General features: G+C 40.2%; 3 protein-coding genes across 4 annotated transcripts; all 3 read left to right on the forward strand.

The window, feature by feature from the left end:
* The first annotated feature begins 268 nt into the window (after positions 1-268).
* On the forward strand, positions 269-12734 carry LOC108953388 (transcription factor WRKY45-1-like). 2 transcript variants are annotated; one of them, XM_065159525.1, is made up of 6 exons: positions 269-351; positions 460-655; positions 2012-2239; positions 2394-11860; positions 11936-12043; positions 12123-12734. In XM_065159525.1, exons 4-6 carry the CDS (start codon positions 11544-11546, stop codon positions 12535-12537), a joined length of 840 nt encoding a protein of 279 aa, XP_065015597.1. In that variant the 5' UTR covers positions 269-351; positions 460-655; positions 2012-2239; positions 2394-11543; the 3' UTR covers positions 12538-12734. The 2 variants fall into 2 exon arrangements, with proteins under 2 accessions (XP_065015597.1, XP_065015596.1); XM_065159524.1 differs by having other exon boundaries at positions 2012-11860.
* A 1908-nt stretch (positions 12735-14642) lies between these two features.
* On the forward strand, positions 14643-16094 carry LOC103992513 (transcription factor WRKY45-2). Its single transcript, XM_009412236.2, has 3 exons — positions 14643-15062; positions 15259-15363; positions 15544-16094. The coding sequence occupies exons 1-3, from the start codon at positions 14785-14787 to the stop codon at positions 15974-15976; spliced, it is 816 nt and encodes a 271-aa protein (XP_009410511.2). The 5' UTR covers positions 14643-14784; the 3' UTR covers positions 15977-16094.
* Positions 16095-20579: 4485 nt separating this feature from the next.
* LOC103992514 (vacuolar-sorting receptor 1) lies at positions 20580-27872 on the forward strand. Its single transcript, XM_009412237.3, has 12 exons — positions 20580-21372; positions 23233-23925; positions 24068-24156; positions 24246-24315; positions 24395-24478; positions 24594-24670; positions 24762-24843; positions 26184-26266; positions 26341-26398; positions 26722-26850; positions 27101-27207; positions 27448-27872. Exons 1-12 carry the CDS (start codon positions 21072-21074, stop codon positions 27541-27543), a joined length of 1869 nt encoding a protein of 622 aa, XP_009410512.2. The 5' UTR covers positions 20580-21071; the 3' UTR covers positions 27544-27872.
* The last annotated feature ends 77 nt before the right edge of the window (positions 27873-27949 follow it).

Genomic DNA, 27949 nt, shown 5'->3' on the forward strand with positions numbered 1-27949 from the left:
GGCCTTTCTGTTCGCCTCATAAAGTGGTTGGGGGAGGAAAGAGCATCTGCTCGTCTGACCGTTTGATTGAGATCGGACGGTTCTTGTGTTATCGGAGCCCAGTTGTCCGCATCATCCTGCCGGACCTTTTGCTACTGGGGTTGTGTTATCGGAGGAAGATCACAGCCGACCGTAGGATTGGGATCAGACGGTTCTTGTGTTATCGGAGGCTCGGTTGTCCGAACTTAATATCACCCGAACCGAATCAGGTATCGTGTTCTTTAGTTGGGCTAATGAGCAGGTCACCTTCGCCTTCTCCGGAAACCGCTAGTATCCTGGCGGTCCGCGTGCCAATCGCCGGCCCCTGAGCAGGTCTCCTTGGTCTCTCTTCTTAGGTGGCTGCTCGTAGTGGGGGGTTGTGTCCTCTGAATTAGCATTGCCTATATCGTGATATCTTTTATGTTTTCTTGATATGTGTAGAATGTTGGATTCCGAATCGACGAAATCAGTTGTCGCTGCTAAGTTCTCGGATGTTCTGGGAACCTATATGGCTCTAGGGTTTGATCGGCTTTGTGTTTCAAAGGGCTTTCCTACAAAAGGGTTTGCTAGTGATATATCTTCTTCTGTGAAGTGAAGTTTTTCTAGGTTGACATTGCCTTCATCTGAATCATGTGAGGTGAGCCGTAATATACTGCAAGATTGCTTAAACTCTGATGATTATGTTCATATATGTTAATGCAATCTTATTCTAGTTTTTGTGTTTTAAGAACTATTCTTACCCTGCTTTTTGATTATTGATCTGGAATTCTAGTTGTTCCGTTACTTTGTTCAGTCTCCATTGTTCAAAAGGTTAGTCACTTCTGCAAAACCTAAAACCTAAGCTACTACGGTCCATTGGTTCAATTTGGAATTCTTGAACCGAATCAAACCAAACTATGTTGGAAATTAAACAAGCTAACACAAAATTGCAATTTTTTTTAGTAGAAAAGTACATTTTCTCAAAGAAATATGTTGAGCTTTGATTGTGAATAAAATGAGTGAAAACTGAATATATGACGATGCGATCTACATGTTCGCTTTGGTTAGATGAGCTGAATCAGTTGTGAATTAATGGCATGGCATGAGGAAAGGTAAGGAGAACTGAAGGAAAATTTATTAGAGAATATAAAAATGATTTGATTGCTCTTTTTTAGAATGGTATTTCAGACCACTTTCTCATTCTTTCATTCTCATGTCATGGGTTATTATTTATCCTGCCATCTTTATATTATTTATTGGTTACATTGTGGAATACATCTTAAATTGAGTTCAATATGTAAATTTGGGTGTCTTACATATAGTTTCTCATCTTCTCTGCCATTTGGTCTTTCATGCCCTTGCTTGATTTCTTTGTAATAATATGTTCATAACATTCTAGTCCACAAATATAATGGATAATATAACATGTCCATGTTTTTCTAGTTTGTGAATATATTGGATAAATGAGTTGTTTTAGTATCATACCACTATGACTATTGGCAGATAACGGTGAAGAGAACCTAAGAAGAAACACTATAAACTAAAGCATAATGTTGGCTCAAACATGTTGATCCCGGAAGGCTTATTTGTGTTGGGGTTAGATGAAGCTCCACCTTGGAATAAATAGTTTCTTAGGGATAGCTACATGGTGCTTGGATATTGTTGAACGGGGCCAAGGAATAATGTTTAGTTAGGTCCGATTCACAATCTACAGCAACATATCAATAATTTGCATTACATCTGTGAACGAAAGTTCTTTGGACAATTTTGTTCATGGCCTAGCTAAGAGCATCTCTTCTATGTTTCACAATTATAGTCATAGTTTTCTTTTTTGTATTCATGCCTCTTATGGCTTCATTTCACTTTTACTCTGCTGATTAAAGCAGTGTTGAACATCACTTTTACTACAAAAGAAAAATATAGAAGTTCTTCGAAGATTGATCATGTATTTTTGGTCAAGCTTTTTCTAATTTAAGTGAATGTTTGGTATTGGTATCTGATGTTCTTTCTCCAGATTCAACGACTTCTTCTCATGACCAAATGTGGATGCTGCAGTTGGCTCTGCAGGGATACATTTTCCTGACAGTATCTATTACTGCAGTTTTTTAGGTTGAAAACTGCTGTAATATGTACATGAAACTCACTGGCAAAGGTGTATTTTGTTGTAGTGGCTAAATGTGGATGCTGCAGTTGACTCTGATCCCATTTCTGTACTTGCATTGTCAAGTCATTCAGCAGTATGGTAAAAATATCACTGTGCACATTTCATTTATTGTTTTGCTCGAATATCTGAATGAGCAGTAATGTTGATGGATCTTTGCTGATTTTGACCTTTTCTTTTAATGCTCTCTAAAAACATTTTGTGCATCATTCAAGACACTTCTTTTCATCTTCAGGCTGGGAGGGATCTCTCGAAACTAAGCTAGTTGCTCTTAGCAGGAGGGATATCCTATGCTGTGCTGAGACTGGGAGAGGGAAAACTGCTGCTTTCAGTATCCCCATCAGGTAGTTTTAACTCCATTTTGTTCGTGCAAGTTGCTTATTCTTGAACACATTCATATATTGTTGGGAAGAAACATGTTAAAGCGGAATAATTCTTTCCCTCTTTATGTATCAAAATAGGTTTCTCATCAAAATACCAATTTGATATCCAAAAGAAAATATCAACCAGCAAAGCATAAATAATAGAGCAAAAATCAATCACACAGTGAGACCAAATCTTTTAACGTGAAAAACCCAATGTGGGAAAAATCACGGGATCGTAGTCTACCTCAAACTTTCACTATTAATAATAATGATAACAGATTTACAGTAGGTCTTCTCTAGAATAACTAGAGGATCAGAATAACATCAAGATCATAGATCTTGGCTCAAGAATAGCATATCTTCATCGTATAGGATGGATCTCCTCAAAAGAGAATTCTAGGTCTTACAAAGTGGATATCGCAGGAAAGTACCTTAGAGAGGGTAAACTGTAGATCAACATCGTTAGGATTGTAGAGTTTGCTGCAAGGATCCTCCACATAAAATTTGGGCCGAAATTGACAACGTTAAGCCACCGATCATCAAGCAGAAAACTCAGAAACTTAATCTTTCTCTCTCTTTTCTCTCTCCTTCGTCTGCACGTCGTCGCACGCTGCAATCTGATCTCTTTCTCTCTCCTCTTTTTAATTTCTTTCATTTACTGATTTAGGCTCAATAGGCCCAATTGTCCAAGCCCACATATGGGCTGGACCTAACAATTCTCCCCCTCAAGCTCATATGGTGGGCTTTACCAAGCCCGCTCTTCGCCTACATGCTTCAAGCTTCTCCTTAGGCAAAGACTTTATCAACATATTTGAACCATTATCATTGGTTTGTACTTTTTCTAATTGTAATTCTTTCATCTCAAGCACATCACGAATCCAATGATATCTCACATCAATATGCTTCGATCTAGAATGGTATGTTGAATTCTTGGAGAGGTGAATGGCGCTCTGACTATCACAGTAAACAGTATATACTTCCTGTTTCAAGCCCAATTCCTGTAGAAACTTTTTCATCCATAAAGTTTCCTTACAGGCTTCAGTAACTGCTATGTATTCTGCTTTTGTGGTTGATAGAGCAACACACTTCTGTAACTTAGACTGCCAAGAGACTGCTCCTCCTGCAAATGTCATCAAGAATCCCGAAGTGGACTTCCTGGAATCAGTATCACCTGCCATGTCCGCATCTGTGTAGCCTTCTAATATAGGTTCATCACTGCCAAAACATAAACACAACCTGGAAGTACCTCTTAGATATCTTAATATCCATTTTACTACTGCCCAATGTTCCTTTCTAGGATTTGAGAGAAATCGGCTGACAACTCCAACTGCATGAGCTATATCTAGCCTAGTACAAACCATAGCATACATCAAACTGCCTACTGCAGATGAGTAAGGCACTCTGGATATTTCTTCTTTTTCTTTCTCACTTGTAGGACATTGTTTCGAATTAAACTTGAAATGACCTGCAAGTGGGGAACAAACTGCTTTGGTTTTACTCATATTGAATCTTTCAAGAACCTTTTCAATGTAAGTCTCTTGAGATAGCCAAATCTTTCTTTTCTTCCTATCACGAAGAATCTTCATGCCGAGTATTTGTTTCACTGATCCTAAGTCTTTCATGGCAAAAGACTTATTTAGCTCTCTTTTAAGCTTTTCAATTTTTCCAACATCATGGCCAACAATCAGCATATCATCAACATATAGCAGTAAAATAATAAAATCATCATCTGAAAATTTCTTCATAAACACACAATGATCAGATGTGGTTCTATCATACCCTTGGCACATCATAAATGAATCAAACTTCTTATACCACTATCTAGGTGCCTGTTTGAGTCCATATAAGCTTTTCTTAAGCTTACATACTAGATTTTCTTTTCCTTTGACTTTGAAACCTTCTGGTTGCTCCATGTAAATTTCTTCTTCTAAGTCACCATGAAGAAATGCTGTTTTCACATCAAGTTGCTCAATTTCTAAATTCAAGCGGGCAGCCAAACCAAGATAAACTCGGATAGAGGACATTTTTACAACCGGAGAAAATATTTCTTCAAAGTCAATACCTTTCTTCTGACTGAATCCTTTCACAACTAGTCGTGTCTTGTGTCTCTGTTGTGAGTTATTGCTTTCAGTCTTCAATTTATAAACTCACTTATTCTTGAGAGCTTTCTTCTCTTTAGGCAACTTTACCAAGTCATAGGTGTGGTTCTCAAGCAGAGATCTCATCTCTTCTTGCATGGCTTTAACCCATTCATTCTTATTCTCATGTAGAATAGCTTCTTGGTAAGTTTCTGGCTCTCCCCCGTCAGTAAGCATAACATACTCATGTGGAGGATATCTGGTAGAGGGTTGTCGCTCTCTAGTGGATCTTCTCAATGAAATCTCAACTGGTGGTGGAGGTAGCTGTTCAGTTGGTTCAGCATCATCAACTGTAGGTGTATCATCACTGGTATTCTCACCACAATCTTCTTGTTCATCTCCCCCATGATCATCATGAACTACAGGTGAAGGAACTGGACCCAAACTCCAAGGAATATAAACAGAGGTTTCTGGCTTCTCAATATTATCACCATCATCAAACAATTGGTCTTCAAGAAACACAACATCTTTGCTTCTAATAATCTTCTTGTTCACTGGATCCCATAATCTGTACCCAAACTCTTCATGACCATATCCCAAGAAGATACATGTTTTTGCCTTATTATCAAGCTTGGACCTTTCATCTTTAGGAATATGAACAAATGCTTTACACCCAAAGACTCTCAAATGATTATAAGATATATCTTTTCCTCTCCATACTCTCTCTGGAACATCACCTTGCAGAGGAACTGATGGAGAAAGATTTATCAGGTCAACTATAGTTCTCATAGCCTCCCCCCAAAATGACTTTGGTAACTTGGCGTGAGAAAGCATACATTTAATCCTTTCTTCAATGGTTTTGTTCATCCTTTCTGCCACACCATTCTGTTGAGGAGTTTTACGAACTGTTTTCTCAAGCCTGATACCATGAAACCTGCAATAATTCTCAAAAGGACCCCTGTACTCGCCACCATTATCTGATCGAATACACTTTAGTTTTCTGTCAGTTTCTCTTTCAACACTGACATGAAACTCCTTGAAAGCATCGAGTACCTGGTCTTTAGATTTCAAAGCAAAAGCCCACACTTTTCTAGAATGGTCATCAATAAAAATAACAAAATAAAGAGCACCTCCAAGAGTTCTAGTTTGCATAGTACAAACATCAGTATGAATTAAATCAATAACATCTGATCTTCTAGATGATGGATATGTCTGAAATGCAACTCTATGTGTTTTTCCAACTAAGCAATGATCACAAGATTTAAGAGATGTACCTTGCAACTCTGGTAATAACTGCTTTCTAGCAAGAGTTTGAAGTCCCTTCTCGCTGATATGTCCAAGCCTCTTATGCCAAAGATCTATACTTTCACCTTTTCGAATTGCATTAATCTCTCCTTTGTGTAGTTTAGCTTCCATGACATAAAAAGAGTTAATCTTCTTTCCTTTTGCCACAATTAGAGAACATTTAGTCAGTTTCTACTTACTTTCACAAAAATAGTGTGCAAAACCCTCATCATCAAGTTTACCTGTAGATATCAAGTTAAGACGAATATCTGGGACATGCCTTACATCTTTGAGTATCAATTTGCTCCCAATACTGGTCTCCAAGCAAATATCTCCAATACCCACAATCTTAGATGTACCACTGTTTCCCATTCTGACATTACCAAAATCACCAACAGTGTAAGATTTAAAGAAATCACCATGAGAAGTGACATGAAATGAAGCATCAGAGTCAATTACCCAATTACTATCCTGAGCTACAAGGCTAACACAACCTTCATCACAGACAATTGTGATATTACCTTCAGCAGCAATTGTATTGGTCTCTTTCTCATTTTTCTTCATTTCATTTTGTTCTCGCTTCCAAAACCTACACTCTTTCTTCATGTGATCTGGCCTATTACAGTGAAAACATTTGATATCTCTTCTAGACTTAGATCTTCCTCTATAACCATGTGGATTTCTGCTATGACTTCTTCCATGCCTTTCTTGTTTTTCAGTAACAAATGCCCAGAAGAAGATTCACTGTGTTCTTTCCTTCTGGCATCTTCATTTAGCAAACTGTTTTTAAACATATCTATGGTTAGAGTCCCCTCTGGCGTGGAGTTACAAATAGTCACCACATACGTTTCCCAACTTTCTGGTAAAGAACTGAGAAGTAACAATCCCTGCATCTCATCATCTATATTCATTTTCATAGCAACCAACTTGTTTGCAAGACTCTGAAATAGGCTTATGTGCTCAACAATATTACCACCATCTTTATACTTCAAATTTACAAGCCTTCTGAGGAGAGAAATTCTATTTCCCACTGTCTTTTTCGCAAAGAGGTTTTCTAACCTTTGCCAAACAACATCAGCTTTGGTTTCATCTGAATTATGCTCATGCAAGTTTATATCCATCCATCTTCTAATATAGGCAATAGCTTTTCTATGTTGAACTTCTCATTCTTCATCGTCCATAGTAGAAGGTTTATCTTTAACCTTGATAGGCTTATACAAATCTTTGCAATATAGCAAATCTTTCATCAAACTCCTCCAAGTGGAATAATTTGATGAGTTCAATTTAAACATACCATCTGACTGCTCCATTTCAATCACACAAGAAAAACTAGCACCAAACAACCTGTTGCTCTGATACCACTCGTTGGGAAGAAACATGTTAAAGCGGAATAATTCTTTTTCCTCTTTGTGTATCAAAATATGTTCCTCATCAAAATACCAACTTGATATCCAAAAGAAAATACCAACCAGCAAAGCATAAATAATAGAGCAAAAATCAATCACACAGAGAGACCAAATCTTTTAACGTGGAAAACCTAATGTGGGAAAAATCACGGGACCGTAGTCCACCTCAAACTTCCACTATCAATAATAATGATAACAGGTTTACAGTAGGTCTTCTCTAGAATAACTAGAGGATCAGAATAACATCAAGATCATAGATCTTGGCTCAAGAATAGCATATCTTCGTCATATAGGATGGATCTCCTCAAAAGAGAATTCTAGGTCTCACAAAGTAGATATCGCAGGAAAGTACCTTAGAGAGGGTAAATTGTAGATCAACACCGTTAGGATTGTAGAGTTTGCTGCAAGGATCCTCCACATAAAATTTGGGCCGAAACTGGCAACGTTCAGCCACCGATCGTCAAGCAGAAAACTGAAACCTAATCTTTCTCTCTCTATTTCTCTCTTCTCTGTATGTCACCGTACGCTGCAATCTGATCTCTTTCTCTCTCCTTTTTTTTAATTTCTTTTATTTAGTGATTTAGATCAATTGTCCAAGTCTGCTGGACCCAACATATATATAATTATATATAGCTTAGATCTAAGGGACAACTTGCATACTCATTTGGAATAGCAATATGACTATATGAGTAGAACCCTAGTGCTGCTACAGTTCAATATGGAGAGCCACCCAAGTGGAGAGATGTTGCTTTAGGATACAACCAAATCCAAGTGACTTTATGTCAATTATCTGCTATCGAATTGTTCGATTGCTCTAATTCATCGTAACTAGTCATTAGAAGTTCAAGTCATTTGCAAATATTGCTTTGAAGCATTTTGTTAATGTTATAAATCACTATGGTGTGAAGTTTATTTAATAGTATATTTCATCACAATAGTTGAAGGGTACAAACTGTCATGATGGCTTATTAAGGTGGGCAGCTGATCAGTCAATTAAACTGTTTGTATATATGGATAAACATAAGCATGCAAGTCTGTTTGCTTCCAGAAGTGGACTTTATCAATATCAATGCGTCAACGGGACCCAAATTAGTGACCTTATCTGTCCTGCCATCGTAGACTGACTATAAGTATTAGAAACACGGAAAACAACAGGATCATATATTTTTAATGCTGCAAAAATAAATATTAAATGACAATTGAAGATCATAGCTCTTCTAATCTTCGGAACGAAGGAATGTTCAATTTGGCTGACGTGCCATGTAAAAATTTTGAGCTCAAGGAGTTTGGAAGATGATAAGAGACTATTTGATTAGACATCCGTTCATTGTCCAAAGCGGATAATTTTTTGAGTCTACTGGTCGCACTAATGATCGATCGATCAAATGGTCTCTTTTCAGATTGGCGCTAGAATGAAGCCCGAGGCCTGCACCTCGACCAAGCAAACTTACTCTTGAGCCGTGCACCTTACCTATGAGCTCTTGGTTCTCATACTCCTCAACCAATATGAGACTAAATGACCTAATCAGTGCTTTCTCCCATAGGAGACCCAAAGGCTCATAGTCAAGATGAATGACTCGGGAGTGAGTTTGCTCAATCGAGGTGCAGACCTCGGGCTCTCCTTCTAGTCCCAATATGATAAGGGACCATTTGGTTGGTCAGCCATTGATGCGGCCCGTAGGCTCGCGAGGAATTATCCGCTTTGGGCGATGGGTATACTCACACGGTTTTATCCTTTTGGAGCATGTGAGATCCAAAAGGCACTTCTGAGGGTAAAGAGACCTAGCGGACTTATGAGCCCTTGGGTCTCATACTCCTCAACTAATGTAAGATTAAATGGCCTTATCAATGCTCCCTCTCGTAGGGGAGCCAAGGGCTCATAGCCAAGGTGCACGACTCAGGAGTAAGTTTGCTCGACCGAGGTGCAGGCCTTGGGCCCTCCTTCTAGCACCAATCTGATAAGAGACAATTTAGTCGACCGGCCATTGGTGTGGCCCGTAGGCTCGCGAGGAATTGTCCACTTTATGTGATGGGTGTACCTGTACAGTTATGTCCTTTTCGGAATATGTAAGCTCCAAAAGATGCCTATGAGGATAAGGAAAACCTGGCGGATTTATGAGCCTTGGGTTCCCATACTGATGCCAACACTGATAAGATCATTTAGTCTCATATTGATTGAAGAGTATGGAAACTAAGGACTCGTGAGTCCATCATGTATCCCTTAAAATGAAACATATGAGCCAACCATTTGATCGAACATTCATCTATCGCCTAAAGCGGATAATTCCTCGTGAGCTTATGGGTCGCACCAATGACCAATCGACCAAATGGTCCCTTATTAAATTGTCGCTAGGAGGAGGGCTCGAGACTTGCACCTCGATCAAGCAAACTCACTCTTGAGTCGTGCACCTTGGTTATAAGCCCTTGGTTCTCATACCCCTCATCCAATATGAGACTAAATGATTTTATCAATGCTCACTCTCGTAGGGGACTAAAGGACTCATAGCCAAGGTGCACGGCTCGGGAGTAAGTTTGCTCGACCGAGGTGCAGGCCTCAGGCCCTCCTTCTAATGTCAATCTAATAAGGGACCATTTGGTCGGCCAACCATTGGTGTGGCACGTAGGCTCACAAGGAATTGTCCGCTTTGGACGATAGGCATACTCGCACGGTTTTGTCCTTTTCGGAGCATGTGAGCTCCAAAAGATGCCTATGAGGATAAGGGAGAACCGACGGACTTATGTGCCCTGAGTTTCCAGACTAGCGCCAGATAAGGTTATTTAGTCTCGTATTAGTTAAGGAGTATGGAAACCAAGGGCTCATAAGTCCGTCATGTCTCTCTTACTGAGCTCACATGCTTTGAAAGGGACAAAATCGTATTGGTACACTTATCGTCCAAGGCGGATAATTCCTCGCAAGCTTACGAATCGCACCGATGATCAACCGACAAAATGATCTTTATCAAGGAGGAAAAAAAAACTTGGGATGAAACATATGAGCCAATCGTTCTTAAGGTTTTGCCCCTAATACCTCTCGTCAAGACAAAAAAAAAAACCGTAGAGGTCGTCGGCAAAATCATATCTTAGACATAAAGTTAAGTTTGGTTGTGTCATTCTTGGGGTCAAGATCGACGTAAAATTACACGTCTTCCCATTTATAGTCGGCATGAAGGTTCCGTCGCTGTCGAGCTGTGGTTCAGTCTCTTGGGGTCTACATTGGGTTCGCTAAACAAATAATGGTCCGAATGAGCCACCTATAATCTTTGTCCCGGCTATATTACTATATTGTTATGTGCTCGCTAATGTGAACACTAACATAACTATCGTAGAAGAAGGAAAACAAAGTGGATGGGGACATGTCGAGCTGACTAGCAGTACGAGGACAGGTATTCGTGGATGGTGACAGGTCGCCTCTGCAAGATCGTCACCCAGTGCGACCCACATCACATGTCAGCAGTCCTTCCTCTTATTGATCTGAACATTGCGGAATCGAAGCAATGAAAGGCTCCGAAACCAACCAGATTGTTCCCATCCCACGGATGTTCATTTTGGTGCCCCTTTAGCATCCCAAGGCCATGCATTCAAGTGTCCGAGAAATGTCATGAGACAGGATGAACCGTATACTAAGGCTTGATGTTTTGTGTGCATTCCGCAACGGGAATGATCAGTATGTTATAAACAACTATTTATGATACATTTCTCGTTACCATCTTCTTGAACCCGTGATGAAAGAGATGGTCAGTCTTTGCGGAAGCCAACAAATCCAATTTCATCCTCGTCTGTGGAAGTCTCGCATAGATTCCATAGGTTTTGGATGGTGCTGACCGTTAACTAATCTTTATGTGCATGGTTACATGACCTTCCTCGTTTACCTTAGGTGATATGTGTTACACAGATGTCAAATAACTTCGTTCCGGTATTACTACGAAGCTAGTCGTCCAAGTCGTCGATCTGGCCGACCTCTCTGCTTTCTTGCCAGTATTCATGGTGTTTACACTGGAATGATTCCGTTCAGGAGGACACAGGCTGACGCTAGGAAGGTGACATGACATGTCTCGTGTTGGCGTCCTCTGTGCCTGACACTTGATATATTCCCCCTACCAAAATATGAACTGCCAAGACCGGACCATAGCCACTGCATCTGATATGGTCTTCACCATTACATAGCAAGCCCTCTCTCTCTCTCTCTCTCTCTCTCTTGCATCCAACATAGGATAGTAGCAAACAAGCAGTCCTGCCTCGCGCAATCGCCAAGATGAAGGGGGGGAACACACCGCATGCCGAAGCCGCAGCGCTGTCGCCATGTGCCCGTCGCGCGGCGATCCAAGACATCAGTCGAGCGCATGAACTCACGAGCCAACTGCAAGCTGTTCTCCTGCACTTGCCTGCTGGTAGCTGGTCGCAGCTGGGACAAGACATGGCGAAGCAGATACTGCAGCTCACCACCTCCGCTCTCTCCACCCTCCAATTCTGCGGCTGTGGGGCATCCGACGACGGCGGAACTGGCAATTGTTCCGGCGAACTGAGCAAGAGCTCGGAGGGAAGGGATGGGCTTCATGGCCGTCAGACAAGGTAATTGGATTGCAGGTCTTGTAGTTCCCTCACTTGGTCATCAGCAACTCTCTTATCTGACCAAGGAAGCTGCAGGAGGAAGAACAAAACATCGACCAAGGTTAAGACGACTGTGCCCTATGAGGATGGCTATCAATGGAGGAAGTATGGGCAGAAAACTATCAACGATGCAATGTATCCGAGGTGATCTTCCTCAGTCAAGGTTTTCTCCTGTACTTTCTGGTTTGGATCTTGTGAGTTCTGACACATGATTCCCACACAGGTGCTACTACAAGTGCACTTACAGGGACGAGCAAGGATGCCCGGCGACGAAGACAGTGCAGCAACAGGATAGCTATGCCGACCCACCCACTTTCATGGTGGAGTACAGCATGAAACACACCTGCAAAACCCCCCAGACCATCTTCCCCGTACTGATGGTGGAATCCTCCCCACAGAAAGCCTCCCTCCATGGCAGCGATTCCACCGGATCATCGGACTTGCAGGACCTGCACCTTTCTCCTCCCTCGTCGGTCGTCACCCATAGCGAGAGCCACGACAAGTGCTCGTCAAGCAATGAACAAGAACAGCCATGTCAACACGAAGTCTTGATCACAGTAAATACGCTTGACGAATTGGATATGGAGTCGATGGATCTGTTCATGGGAAACTTTGATGGATGGTTCTGCGTTGAATGAGGCCAGTCAACTTTAGACTTCCTATATATATATATATATATATATAGAGAGAGAGAGAGAGAGAGAGAGAGAGAGAGAGAGAAGGCTTGAAGAAAGCCTGACTATATGAAAATAAGATGCCTCTGTTAATTGCTGTTATTGATAGCAGCAATCATTTTGTTGATTGTTAAGTACGGTTGCAATTACTTGACATCCAACTTGAAAAGATCTAAAGGTGTGGACTTATTCCAAACTTTTGCAAGAAAAGAAAGCTAAAATTAGCTTCACTTTATGCAGAGAGAGAGCCTTACAGATTGATAAAATTAGCGTCACCTAAGGAAGAAGAAAACATCTTTAGAAGACTAGCGCCAAATCGATGGAGGAGCAAATAACAGAATCTAATAACACCTATTTCCATGCAGCAGTACATTTGGCTTAACATGAGACCTCATCATTCTTCATGTTAGTGATGCACATTAAGAAATTTCTGCTGTAAGCAGACACTTCATTTCTTTTTTTTACGAAAGATTGACTTTTGACACATCTACATAGATATATAAAGTTTAAATCATTAATTTACATCGATCTTTTAGCTTTGTTGGTTAGAGTGTGGTGTTAATAACGCGAATGTCATTAATTCGTAACTTACGTGGGCCATTTTAAAATTATAAATTAATAAAAATTTATTTTTTATAATATTAGGTAAATTAATAATTATAATTGTAAATATAAAATAGACTAATTTAATTGGAATAAAATAACAGGCCTTAATTGCATTTTTAGTCATAATATTGTATCGATTTAGTGACTATTTTCGCATGTTTTACCTAAAAAAACGTCCATCATAACTTAGAAAAATAAGAGTATTTCACCTAAAAAAAAATCAAATAATCAAATTTTTATCTAATATCAACTCCCTAATTGATTTTTATTTAGGAATATTTTTTTTATCACTTAAACAAATGTATTATTTTATCTTCTATCACTCATCCTCAATCGCTAATATATCAGTGTTGTATCATCGTGATCGAAGCAAGTGATAACGATGACGAGTAATGGGCACTAGTCAAAAGCGACAGACCCTTTATGTCATGCAAAGAGGATGATCGGTGGTGGAGGACAGGATAATAACAACAACGTTCAACGAAGGAGTGAAAGATCAAAAATAATACGACGATGACGAAGTGTTGACAACGAGAGATAGGAGTGGTAATAGAAGAATATTTTTATTAAAATAAAAAAAATCTAATATAAAAATCAATTAGGAGGTCGTAATGGGTAAAAGTCTAACGTATTTTTTGAATATAAAATATATAAAAAACAAAATATTATAAAACAATTATGGATTTAATTCGCAGCTACATAGGATCGATTCTTATCAAAGTCTAGTATGGCAGTTCAGACGTTAAAGAGATGGTTGAGAGGTTGCCGTGGAAGGCACGCTTTCTTGCCTTTCCTCATCTCACTGCGTTGGTGCGTGGCGTGCGTCCACTGTGCCCTCAAATTTCCGAGATGCATCCAAATGTCACATCACTTGCGCCAAAGAACCTTATTTTGTGCCCGAACGGCTCCGAAGAGGCAAGCTGGACTTTGCATCTGATGCATCCACTGCGTGCTGATCTCCTTGGAATCGTAGGTGGCCATGAGAGGGCCTTCGCCCTTGACAAACGTGTCTTTTCAAGCCATGTCATAACCCCTAGTTTCTGAAAAGTCTTGGATCATCATCTGCAGCATGCATGTCCTACTGTTTGAGTTGGCAAAGATGACAACATTGCCGGCGTCGGTGGATTAATCCTATCCACTGCTACTGTCATCGAAAGCATGAACAATCAGATACCTTGATTTCCTGTGCTCCGTCAAAGTCCACTCGCTGGTGTATGTGTGTGGATAAGCTGTTCTAGAAATCACTCAGTTCCTACGACTCCAACGTCATCGACGCCAATTGATCCGAGCGTAATCCAAACATGACCCTACCCAAATCTAGTCGAGAGAGCTAATTGCACGCGTCAGAGAGCAACTAGATGCTCTGACATCAGCACCTACGTCATCTCGCTTACGCCACCCTATGTGGGTTCTATTTCCATGTTCTTTCCTTTCCTCCTCCCCCTCCGCCCCTTATCTCTTCCCCCTCTATTTCTTCCCTTCACACTTTGTTCCCACCAAACACAACTCTCCCTTCTCTCTCTCTCTCTCTCTCTCTCTCTCTCTCTCTCTCTCTCTCTCTCTCACACACACACACACACACACAAGTCCACAACGAAGAAGAAGATGGGCTCGAAGGAGGAAGGAGACCGGTGGCAGATGAAGCTGAAGGAAGAACTGATCAAAGCGCAGCAGTTGGCGACTCGCCTGATGGAGGTGCTGCAATCGGGTCCCGGCGAAGAATCGCTCGTCGACCAGGTTCTGAGCGCCGTCTCCAAAGCTCTCGTTATCCTGGACGCCGAGGGTAAAGCTGCGGCGCCACTTGGTGACGAGCACGGAACCGAAATCTCTGGCCTGAAGAAGAAGAAGATCCTACTTCCTCGAAGAGTCGGATACAGAAGGAGGTAATGTTTGATCATTAATCGCGGTGATGATTCCTCATGCTTCTTATTGGCTCGGAGAGAATCTTATGATGGTAGGTTAGGTTTGGCCTTTTCGGGTGGCATGCAATCATGACGCTGATATCATTCATGGCGTTATGTGCCTTTCCCCGACCTCTGTCGTGTTGATGAAGTTGGACTGATCGTGCTTGGTTTGCAGAGCACATCCATACAAATGCAGAACCATCTTGGCCGTGACGAACGAAGATGGCTATGCGTGGCGGAAGTACGGGCAGAAGGACATCCATGGTGCTGCTCATCCAAGGTCTCAACCTTTCCTCTTTGTTTATTGCAATTATTGAGTCTGGAAAAGGGCAAAGAACAAGTTGCACTGCAGCACTGATGGATGAGAGCCTTGGAATGTCCGTCTGCCATTTTAGATCATGCATGAACAGAGTCTTGTCTTCATGGTGTCTGTGTGAACCGAGCTGCTCTGCTCTTGCAGAAGCTACTACCGCTGCATCCACAAGCACGACCGGGGGTGTCAGGCCACAAGGCAAGTCCAGAAGACGGAGGACGACGCCTCTGTCTTCTCCATCACCTACATGGGAGAACACACCTGCGCGGACGCGGCCACGCTGCCGGTGCAAGTACCACCCTGCGTCATCAGTTTCGAATCGAACACCGCCGGCCAAGGAGTTCCTTCGCTGAAGCAGGAGTGCGACGAGGAAGTGGTGAGCAGTCACTCACCAGCCGACGATTCTTCCTCGGCGTTCCCGGAGTTCTCCGCGTTCATGGTGTCCGCTGCTGCGGCCGCGGACCAGTACGACGTCACGTCGGTCTTCAGGTCTTCCACCAGCAGCTTGGACATGGAGTTCGATCCGGAGACGTTCAACTTCGACGGCGTGTTTAGCCAGGGCGATGAGTACATCAGTTAAAGAGGGGCGGCTGCTGCTGCTGCTACCACCTCAAGTGTAGTAACATATAATATGAGTTCCTGTACTCTAATACAACTTTACATTAAATATTGCTTCCCAAAAGCACTACATTCCCTTAGTGCGTGTGGATATTTATCTGTGACAACATATTAAAAGCATTACAAAAAATAATCATACATCGATAAACATCGAGTGAATCGGATCCTTACGAGTCTAAATCTCAGTCTAATAAATCAAAATTTTTAGATTGAATTGATGTGATTTTGATTTAATGTATGTCAAACCTCTGTGTATGTCTATGTATCAGCAGCTAAAGGAAATCTATTCGATGGATTTGAGAACCGAAAGTTCACCGTGAAGATAAAAAGGCAGTTTCCTCGCCACCGACTCGAGATTGTACCCGCGAGTGAGTGGGCCCAATTCATGTTATTTTACATGTAGCTCCCAAAAAAACAAACCTGTCCCGATCTCGGGGCCCGCGGGTGGTGGGTTGGGGCGGAGTGCTTCCCGTCACCGCCCCTTCGCAACCCCCATGTTGACCTAAATTAATTTTATCCCTTAAAAATATTAAAATTTTAATTAATACATTAGTGATTAATATTAGAATATTTAAATTATATGTGTTATATTATTATTAATAAAATATATTATATATAATTATTTAAAAAATATATATAAATTGAACAAAGATAGATGAGAAGTGTTCTATTCTATCACCATCCAATAATAATTTTAAATAAAAAACTAAAATTATTATTTTCGAAATTAATATCTAAAAGGGTATTATTAAAATTAATTAATAAAAAATAATTTTTATAATATTTAATATAAGATTGATTTAGTGATTAATATTAGAATGTTAAAATTATATGTATTATATTATTATTATTATTATTATTAAGGAGCGCTCTATTCTCCGTCCGATAACCGCAGGTAATAAAAAATGCCTCCATCGATGGACGGTGGGATCTTCCGCTTCGGCGAGTCCGTGCCACCGACGCTGCCCTACGCAACCAAGACGCGTCGACCGAAGAGGCCGCCGCCGGCACACGACAGCCTACCATACTTGCCCCCTATCGATCTTCCTTACGCGTCCTCTCCCCCTTCCTTCGATTGGAAGGCATCGGGGAGTTCCTTCCTTCCCACCCCAACCCGCTCCCCTATAAAAAAACTCGGTTTTGGGAGATCCCCATATCTGCATCTCGTCTCCTCCAATCAGACAAGAAAGAACGCTTAATTCCTTTGAGAAGTACTGAGGTAAGCTGTCTGATATCTTGTTCCCCCTGTTTCTCTCTTTTTTTTTGGGGCTAAAAATTGGATTTTTTATCGGTTCCCCTTTCTATCATTTCCGGACTTCCTATCAGACGAAGAGTTCTAATCCAACAAACAAGGTTTCTCTGAATTGGTTTCGAGTCTTCTTGTTTGGTTCTGCTGTCATCTGAATCTAGTTTGATCAACTTGTTTCGGGGAAATGGGTCATCACCACCACCACCACCATGAGGGTGGCAGCCCATATGACTATCCCTTGGTGGCCCTTTGCTGCTGCCCGTGCTTGCTGCTGAGCTCCATCCTGAGGGGTGTTGGGAGTTGCATCTTTATAGCCTGCTACCCCGTCCTGCGATGCTTTGGCTTCGACGAGCACTATCATCATCGCCACCACCACCACCACCACCACCATGATCATTGCTATTGAACAACCGAGCCTCGGTTCTCATGCCTTCAAGTTTATTGCATTTTGACTGTAGAAACATCTGTGCAATGAGCTTCCTTTTCTCGCAAATTATTATTATTATTATTATAAATGGCTTATTATTAGTTCATTATCTTCACGAGAATTGCTATAATAATTGTATGATGATTGGCTTTCGTGGAGTGGATTGACACAGTTAATGTTCTTCTCTATGTATAATTGGATTAAGTACTTCAGGTGCTGTGGAACACATGAAGCATTTCTTCTGCAATCCCATTTGTATAACAAGTAGGCCAGTAAATGACCATTTCTTTCTTGCTATCATAAGTCACTGTTAGAATGGTCCGATACTTGTGGTGCATCTGTTCTATCAGTGTCTTGTATGTATCTTGGTTAGACTACAAGTATAGTCCACACAAGTGCCAGTCCTATTGCAACCTTGTTCTTTTCATCAGCAGATGGTTGCATTTTACCACAGGAGAAAGAGGTAAATTCTATTTTATCTTTGTTCATTTGACGAATCAAAGACCAGAGATTTCAGGTCAAAGTCATCTCTTAAAATCTTTTGAATGGTAAAGCTTTCTTTTTCTGTATTCATGGAGCTTGTTGAACAGCATAGAACACACTTCTTTTTATTTGTGACTAGAGAGGAAAGATACTTTTTTATGTCATAGGATACATTTTGTTAGAAAATTGGATGTGCTGATTGCAAGTGTTTCATATAGAACTGTATTTGACTACTTTCTATGTTTTCTGTACCTCTGTGGCTATGCTAAATTACTCAAAAGTGGATCTATCTCAGTTCTCACGGCATTCTTGCAGATAAATTAATTGTGCATTGCAAGTACTGGAAATTTATCTTCTTACACAAGTGTAATATGTTATTGATCATATCTTTGATGAGAGCAAACAAAAAGAGGATGGGGAAGAAAATGCATGCAGCAGAGTCTAACCTTGTGTCAATAGATCTCTTTGTTCTCTGAACTTGACAAACAGTAGTTTCAATATTGATGCATTTATCTAAATCTAATATGCACCAATTGTCATCAGTTTATGACTTAATAATGTCAAAACATATGCAGATATGACCCAAAATACAAGTAGAAGAAAAAAAATCCTTCATTAAGATATCTTTTGACTGATTTGTGAAATTTTAAGGTGAGTTGCACATATTTTGTCTTTATCTTTCACTTTTCAGTGTTGTTTTTGTTGCAAAATCTAATTTCTTTCTCTCTAGGATATTAGATTTTCATGTGAGTTACACGTATTTAGTCATTATTTAACTCAAGTGGTATTATTAGATTTTTTTCGCCATGTTTTCATTAAAAAATCTCAACTGTTCACTTTTTCCTTCATACATTCTTTTTTAAAAAATACATATATATAACATTTCTTTTTTTTTAAGATAAAATTATCATGGTCTATGCCTCGTTGTTTTGTTGTTTTTTTCTCATTGCTTTCATGTGGTCGTCTCTTGCCCATCGTTACTAAGACGACGTCATTAAGGTCGGGTCACAAGGACCTCACTCTCGCCTCTTATGCTAAAAGAGAGTGCTCTAACTCATTTTCGTCCCTTATCGTTACTCGATCAGGGGAGCCGAGCAATTCAGAAAAGAAGGCTCTAGGATAGTTCGCCATCCGATAGAGGTGAGGCCTTAGCAATATCTCAATAACAATGAACAAAGTCACACTCAAATAAAGCGTAACTATAGGATAGTTCGCCATCTGATAGCTTCCGAAGTCCATCGACTTCACTGAAAGTTATGCATTGATTATTGCCCTTAGGATACTTTTTGTTGTATATCATTTTTCCTTCACGATATCTTGAAGGGAGCATTTTTGATATATTCTTTAAGAGTACGTATCGTATATCATCTTACTTTATGACAAATTTTTTTAATATTAATTTTACTTTCGTAAGTTGAATCATCTTTTTTTTATTAAATATTTTGTTAAGATAAAATGCATGTGTGTTAAAAAAATTTTCGACTTTAGCAGATGAAAATTGAGTTCGCTCCATCAAAAAACGAGAAATCCTGAAACGATAAGATCCTGTTCAGGAGTTTGTATCTTTGATGTTTGTCTAGAAATATTTCGTATCTTCGCTTAATGTTCCACAAGTTCTGCAACACGGCCTGTCAACCTGCTTTGGACCAGCACATCAGTGGGCCGCAACGCAGCATAAGTGGTGCCTGTCTTGTTGCTAACGGTTCCTGACACGTGTAACTATCGCGAGACCGTGTTACGAACCTCGTGAATCACGTTTCCCGGAGATCCGCCCTCACCACGCGTTCGGACTCCCGTGGGTCTCTCTACCCATGCTACCTGGCTGGTGGAGCCCACGTCTGAGCTCACGCCAACCTCACGTATGACTCCACGTGTCGGGTGAATGATGTGATCATAGCATGTCGTACCTCACACAAAGAAAGAAAGGTTGACTCGTCTCAACGTTCTTTCACGTACACGTGTACGGATCACATAGCTCAGCTGAGTCATTAATCGGAAATATCTACTTTAATGAACCAAATCTACCCGAATGTGAATTGCTATGGAGACGACGGAGCTCCACCTTTACAAGACCCAAATAATTGGACCGAGTCGGTCCACAGTCGGTCCAATTGAATTCGAATCGAGTCCAATGGAATTCCGCGCTGATTTGATTAAAGAATTGAATCGGTCAAGTGGGATCTGCGAATACACCCCACCCGACACGATCCGCCCGAGTTGCGCTCCTACGCATCGACACGTGGCAGACAAAAAAATAAAACTTGTGGCGCGTCACGTGGTCACGTGCAACACGTTGGCTGTCAGTAGATCTTGGGACGCACCCAACCCATTCTCCTCATCCCTTGCACTGGGCACCACCATGATATTTTATGTAATAATACTAACAAAGGCGGTCGGTTTGTTACTAAATACAAGGGAAGATAGGGAGGGAGCGCTTCCGGAACAGAGGAAGCTGCGACGGCCGCCACGTTGCTGCCGTCTCCTCTCGCCCGCGAGGGCTTCTTTACGGGTTCCTCGAGAAGGCGACAAGAATCCCCGACCTCCGTCGCAAACCCTGATTGCGGCCCCGTCGACGGCTCGCATTCGATTTCTGATCCCGTCTTGCGTCGATCGATCGCTTTGCGTTTGCGTGTGGGTTTTGCTCGGCGTTTCGAATCATCGGTGTTGGAAAGGATAGTTTCCGTCGCATCTTGGATTTCTTCCGTGATCGTGCCTTTGAGCTAACCATCGAATCTTTATGCGTGGAATTTTCTTGATTGCTGAGATCTCTTCTTTTTCTTTCCTTTGGGTGGGAGATTAGGGTTCTTTTATCTTTCCTGAGGGGATTGGTGTAGGGTTTCTTTGTTGTGACCGGTTAATCGGACTAAAGATTCGAGGGTTGCTCGGATTTGTGGGAGAATGGGAGGGAAGCTTGTGTGGCTCCGGGTGGTGTGGGTTTCGGTTCTTCTTTGGGGATCTTGTTGGGGGAAGTTCGTGGTGGAGAAGAACAGCTTGAAGGTGACCTCGCCGGATTCGTTGAAGGGCATCTACGAGTGCGCAATTGGAAACTTCGGGGTTCCTCAGTACGGTGGGACTATGGTGGGGATCGTGGCGTACCCCAAGGCCAATCGGAAGGGTTGCCAGAGCTTCGACAATTTCGACATCTCTTATAAATCCAAACCAGGAGGGTTCCCCACCTTTCTTCTTGTCGACAGAGGGGGTGAGTCTTAATGTTATGAGCCCTAGAAAAAAAATCGTGTGTGTTTTATCTATGTGTTTGGACTCTTTCAAATCTTGTCAAATGTAGTGATTTTTCTTTGTGTGCATGCATCTTCTTTTACTGTTTGTTTTCTTGAGTTTGTAATGTGTTGGAGTATTTTAAGATTATAGAGCTTTCGTACCTGGAGATATTATGTTCTAACTCTGAACACAAATGCAATAAAAATCCGAGGGCAAGTCTCCTATCCAGGACAAGTAACATCGGTTGACCCACAGCATGGTTGCTAACCAAATTGTTGCTTCGTTGTTTCTTGCCTATAGATATGGGATGATTAACCTCTTCAAATCTAAAAGAAGTTTCGTACAACATTCACAAGATACCAACACAGTTATATTATTTTCTTGAAATCTTTGTCAAGGTACATTCATCAATTTCTTCACACCCCATTTCTTATTGCCTGTTCCAATCATTTCTTGACAGCTCAAGGTTACAGCAGATGCTTAGTTTATTTTGATTTATTTGAATGAATTTGCTCCACTCAGAATGCATTCACAATCACCAGTGCTTTTTTCTGATAAGAGAGGCTGCATCGCCTTCTCCTAGCTACTGATTCTACAATCCATCTACATTTAGTTTATACCAGCCCATTACAAGAATTTGACATGTCTAAAATTTACCTTTAGACTCCTTGGATTGAACATAGTTCATCGTAGATGCAACAGCTCTATACAGTATACACCATACAAAAAAGACAAACTCTTTACCCATGAATGAAACCTCATTTTGCACTTTCCATATCAATTAAAGTGTGCAAGCAATGCGGGTTTTGTTCTGGAATGTCTTCTAATATTTTTCGATATCAGTACTAGTGATAACCATCTGATACCTTTGTTTGATTTTTTTCAGGTCCAGTATGTTGCATGGATATCATTAACTAATGATCTATTAATCAAATGAATTTTGTTTATACATGTCCTTCTATTATATCTTTTGCTAATTTCTGTGGGCATTGTTATTTACTAATTGGACTTGTGTCATACTGATTGGATGATCCTTGGTTGTAAAGTGGATACAGATAAGTTATATTTAGGATGCATTGAATTTAGATTGGTGGGGTAATTGGAAATATATTTATGGGAGGCTTGTGCATGGGGCCACTCTCTTTAGATTGGCAATGCATTGAATTTAAGGTTTTAGCAAACCTGGATGCAACACTTCAATACTTTCTTCAGTTTGCTTGAGGGTGGGCTCGGTTCAATGTGAAGGTTGTTCCTATAAGATTTGTACATCACAGGTTTAAGTAGCAAAAGCATCCTCTCCTATTCTGGGGTAAGACCAAGGTTTGCCGTACCGGACTGTACCGCCCGGTACGGGCGGTACGTACCGGTCCGACAGGCTAGCGGTACGCGGACCGCCCTGTACCGGTCCGCCCGTACCGAGCACTGTAGCACTGCTACCGTGCTCGGTATACCGTACCGTACCGGTACCGAGCCCGGGTCGAAACGCCGGTACGGTACGGTACGGCGAACCTGGGGTAAGACCACAAATATCTTATCTTATTAAGAGGCCCTGGTGATGGAGCCTTATGCTTTAAGAGTTACCCTTTGTCATTTTGTTTGAATGTCACTCTGAACATTTGGCTTCATTATGTACAGTCGCCAAACATTCCTTTATTATTTTAAAAAACAAAAAAGTAAAGTAGTCATGTAATATGTTTTGAAAGCATCATTATTACTTTTACAAGTTCACTGAATCATGCATTCATTTGACTGTGCATGCAGGGCTGAGAAGAAAAATTTATATTTAATGAAACAATGCCCTGAACTAACTTCTATTGAGTTATTCTTTTGTTGTGAACAGATTGTTACTTTACAGCAAAAGCATGGAATGCACAGAATGCAGGAGCTGCTGCTGTCCTTGTTGCTGATAACAAGGCAGAACCTTTGATAACAATGGACACACCTGAGGAGGATGACAACAAGGCAGACTATCTACAGAACATAACAATTCCTTCAGCACTCATCAGCAAAAGCTTTGGAGATAGCTTAAAGAAGGCAATTGAGAATGGCGACATGGTTAGTGTCAATTTAGATTGGAGAGAATCTTTACCCCATCCTGATGATCGTGTAGAATATGAATTTTGGACAAACAGTAATGATGAATGTGGCCCCAAATGTGACAGTCAAATACAGTTTGTTAAGAACTTCAAAGGAGCAGCACAGATACTAGAGAGAAAAGGTTATACCCAGTTTACCCCGCATTACATTACTTGGTATTGCCCTGAAGCCTTTCTTTTGAGCAAGCAGTGCAAATCCCAGTGTATCAACCATGGGAGATATTGTGCACCCGATCCCGAACAGGACTTTAGCAAAGGTTATGATGGGAAAGATGTCGTGGTCCAAAACTTGCGCCAAGTCTGCTTGTTTAAGGTTGCTAATGAAAGTGGGAAATCTTGGCTATGGTGGGATTATGTGACTGACTTCGCAATACGTTGTCCTATGAGTGATAAGAAGTACACAAAAGAATGCGCTGAAGAAGTAATCAAATCACTTGGTGAGATGAATATTTTTGTTTGGTGTGTCATTTGATGAGGCTCATTGTTGGTTAAGGGAATCAGGATTTCATGATTGACTATTACATTTTCCTTAATGTGTCATTTTTTCTATAAAACTAATGTGATATATTTTTTTTTCAGGCATTGATCTGAAAAAAATAAACCAATGTATGGGGGATCCTGATGCAGACGAAGAGAATGCAGTTCTTAAAGCCGAACAAGATGCGCAGGTTAAGGCATTGCATTGTCTTTTCCTTATTGATCTCGCAATTTGTCTTCATTCGCATAATACTGTTTTGTATCTAATGCCTATTCTCAGATTGGAAAGGATTCCCGTGGCGATGTTACTATTTTACCGACTCTTGTTATTAATAATAGGCAATATCGAGGTAATTGTTTTAAGCATTCATCTGGTGCCTTGTAACAGTTTGCTCGCATTGACTTTTTATCATTTCTTTCTTTTATCAGGTAAGCTGGATAAGGCTGCAGTGCTGAAAGCAATCTGCGCCGGTTTCCAAGAGACAACTGAGCCAGCTGTTTGTTTGAGCGAAGGTATTATTAGAGTTTCTTGTGATAATTGATATAAAGTTGCTATCTTTAACATTTTGCAAATGGAGATTAGATTTGAAATGAATTTGTGTTTAACATATATGGTTTTACAATACAGATATAGAAACAAATGAATGTCGGGAGAACAATGGTGGATGTTGGCAGGATAAGGCCGCTAATATTACTGCATGCAAGGTACTCATTCTTGTACCATCAAGTTAATATCCACAACAGGTACAGACTTTTACATTTCGTTGATCCAGTTCTATTACCTAATTTTATGCAGGATACTTTCCGTGGAAGAATATGTGAGTGCCCGGTTGTGGAAGGTGTGAAGTTTGTTGGTGATGGATACACTCATTGTGAAGGTACACAATCTGTCATTTTAATGGAAAATGTAGTGATATTAAAGAATTCTCATTGTGGCCAAGATGTTGGGAACAGTTTAGGTATGCTTCAGTTACACAGGTTTGGAGTATTGCTAAAATGCTAGCCAAGAACATTGGATCTGAAAATGTCTCTTTATAACTTTAAATTTTCATCGTTTTTCTTTCTGGTTTAGGTATGCTTCACCTATGTAGGTTTGGAGCTTTGCTAAAATGATGGCAAGCAACATTAGATCTGAAAATGTATCTTCATAACTTCAACATTTCATGGTCTTTCTTTCCAAGAACATATTAATTTTTTTTTTACCATAGATATTCAAACTGGCTGAGTGTGTAATTTATTTAGATGAAAAAAATGTTAGCAATTCTTGTTGTATGAGTTAAGATATTCAAGCAATGTGCCATGATTATCCAGAAAAGAAGGTTATGAGAATCTGCGGATGGTCACAATTAGGTTTGTAACAGGTTTTGTACTCCGTTGATATTTAATGTTACATTCCATAACAGAAAGTAGTTTAGTGTCGGGTGCAAAAAATGATGAAACATTATGTTTTCAAAGTTCTTGTTTAGCTATTTGATTTGGGCTTTAAAATGTCAAGTGGGTTTCAGGACTTCTTTTGGAGCATTTGTTTATCTAATCTCATTTATATTATATATGGGTGGACTTTCTGGGAAAGGAGGGAAGAAGATCATCGATGTCGATGATCATTTAAAGATCGATTAACCTTTTAATCATTAAAGTGAATTGTAACACCACAACATAGAAAATAATTTACTTATCTATTCATGTTGGGGAATTGTAACAAATCATCTACCAAAGTGTACTCATCTATTACATGGACGAGATTTTGATCATCCATTGTATGATCATGATCTTCATGGTTTCCTATTTTTCCTGCTTTTACTTGTTTGTTGACTATGAAAACTTTCTGTCAGGCTTGCTTAATCTTTCGATAGTTTTAAGTAAATCAGGTGCCTTATATCTTGGAAATTGCAACAGATGACTATCACAGTTTAGCACCTCTGATTTGTAGGCAACAATCTTGCTTGTCCTATAACCGTATATCGTGATCTCTGTGGTTGCCTGTTTTTATGTAGTTTTTAATTATTACTTATCTTTTGTCTAGAAGGATTCTTTAAAAGGTTCTTGTAACGATCAATTACTAACGATCTGATTCTCCTTTCTTCGTATTTGTAACGATCAATTACTAAGTTTATTGGATTCAATTTGAATGAAGAAAACAATACATCCATTATAACAAGCATAACCATGAGTTATTTAGTTGAGACTTTTATGGATACATGTACATTTTCTGTTTCAGCTTCAGGATCTGGTCGATGTGAAATCAACAATGGTGGATGTTGGAAGAAATCTCATGAGGGGAAAACATACTCTGCTTGTGTGGTAAGTGATTTAATAGTGTCATTTGCTTGTGTTGATCTTTTGATCAGAATCTGAGCAGCAGTGTCAACATGCAGGATGAGGGATGCAAATGCCCACCGGGTTTTAAAGGTGATGGAGTTGACAAGTGTGAAGGTATTATCTCCAAGATCCTCTATGTTGGTTTTGAGATATTTGAGCTGTACATGGCTTCATATCATGCCTTTTAAGGTGCTGTTGGTAAAAATCAGTCGTTCAGTTTTTTGATCCTTCCGTTTTGGCTCATTTACTTAAATGTATTTCAATTGCAAAAAAAAAAAAAAAATCTTGGAGTCCATTTGGTATAATCAGTCATGTTTAGGGTTGCTTCTGTTTTGACTCATATATTGTTTAATACTTTTAGGAAGCTCAAGAGGTGCGACAATGTAGTTATTTTAGTTCTCTAATTTATTAGCATTTCTAATCACGTTTTGTTCCAGATGTTGATGAATGCAAGGAAAAGACAGCCTGTCAATGTTCTGGCTGCAAATGCAAGAACACTTGGGGTAGTTATGAGTGCAGCTGCGGTGATGATTTATTATATATAAAGGAGCATGACACATGCATAAGTGCGTATATATAACCCCTTGTCGGTAATTCTTTATTTTCTTGTTATCTTTTAGCTTTTACCCCAAGCACACAAGGAACATAAGGCACACCTGTTTTCAGTTATTATGGGTCACTCACAAGAAATAAGAGGAAAAACTTGCTTTTGCTAATTTACTTTATAGGCTTTAAAAATTGGAGCTAGTTTTCACAAGTACCAATATGAAGTTGTCTGTTTCAAAATGTTTATTATTGCATTAAAAATATATCCAGGTAAGAAGCCTTCCACAGAGGTCGGCTGGAGCTTTTTGTGGGTTATCTTCTTTGGCCTGGTTATCGCTGGTGTTGGAGCTTATGCTGTATACAAGTACAGAATCCGGGTAAGGTCCTTTAAGATTCTTCATAGATGTGTTTCTTTTATCGAGCCTTTATTTTATCAAGAAAGCCGTTTCTATACCCTTGGGTTCTCGGTATATTGCACTGACTGCAAATGGTATGAGCCTTTCTTTTATCATAGTCTCTGGGTTGGTTGGTTAAAAGAGAGGAGCATTATTAGATGTGTACTTGAATCTCTAGATGTATACTCATATTACTCTTCTATTTTTATTTTTCTTTCTCAGAGTTACATGGACTCGGAGATCCGGGCTATCATGGCTCAGTACATGCCACTTGACAATCAAGAAGCACAAAACCACATCCACCACGGTGAAATCTGAGGCTAGATTTGTTGCATAATTTCTTTTTATAAAGAAAGCTTATTATACTAGAAAAATGTGGCTCTCTTTCCGGCAGAGATTGCTTTGTTGTTGATCCTTAAACCGCCAGGGAGTCATGTAAAGCTGAATCTTTATTAACGCACAGCCATTGTATTTGGAAACTGGTAGGATGATAATTGCAATTCGCATGCCTGCGATGCTGCAGTTGGATCTCTTTTCGGTCCAAGTGGTAAAAATCACATGTAGAGCATGCAACTCCGCTTACATGGTACTGTTGCTACAGATTTTAGATGATAATTGACTGCTGAAGCTTTGTGTTGAGGTTTCAATTGCTCGACGGTACATTGTCGTGGGAATACCATGATTTTTTTATTCTTCATTTATCAAAACATTTATGATTTTTCAA

This window comes from Musa acuminata, chromosome BXJ3-7, assembly GCF_036884655.1.
Source record: "Musa acuminata AAA Group cultivar baxijiao chromosome BXJ3-7, Cavendish_Baxijiao_AAA, whole genome shotgun sequence".
NCBI classification, from domain to species: Eukaryota; Viridiplantae; Streptophyta; class Magnoliopsida; order Zingiberales; family Musaceae; genus Musa; species Musa acuminata.

Coding starts and splice junctions, on each gene's coding strand:
- LOC103992514 (XM_009412237.3), top strand. CDS start 21,072: ATGGGAGGGAAGCTTGTGTGGCTCCGGGTGGTGTGGGTTTCGGTTCTT. Junction 23,926..24,067: donor AGAAGTAATCAAATCACTTG/GTGAGATGAATA, acceptor TTTTTTTTTCAG/GCATTGATCTGAAAAAAATA. Junction 26,851..27,100: donor GGAGCATGACACATGCATAA/GTGCGTATATAT, acceptor AAATATATCCAG/GTAAGAAGCCTTCCACAGAG.
- LOC103992513 (XM_009412236.2), top strand. CDS start 14,785: ATGGGCTCGAAGGAGGAAGGAGACCGGTGGCAGATGAAGCTGAAGGAA. Junction 15,063..15,258: donor AGAGTCGGATACAGAAGGAG/GTAATGTTTGAT, acceptor CTTGGTTTGCAG/AGCACATCCATACAAATGCA. Junction 15,364..15,543: donor CATGGTGCTGCTCATCCAAG/GTCTCAACCTTT, acceptor CTGCTCTTGCAG/AAGCTACTACCGCTGCATCC.
- LOC108953388 (XM_065159524.1), top strand. CDS start 11,544: ATGAAGGGGGGGAACACACCGCATGCCGAAGCCGCAGCGCTGTCGCCA. Junction 11,861..11,935: donor CTTCATGGCCGTCAGACAAG/GTAATTGGATTG, acceptor AGGAAGCTGCAG/GAGGAAGAACAAAACATCGA. Junction 12,044..12,122: donor AACGATGCAATGTATCCGAG/GTGATCTTCCTC, acceptor ATTCCCACACAG/GTGCTACTACAAGTGCACTT.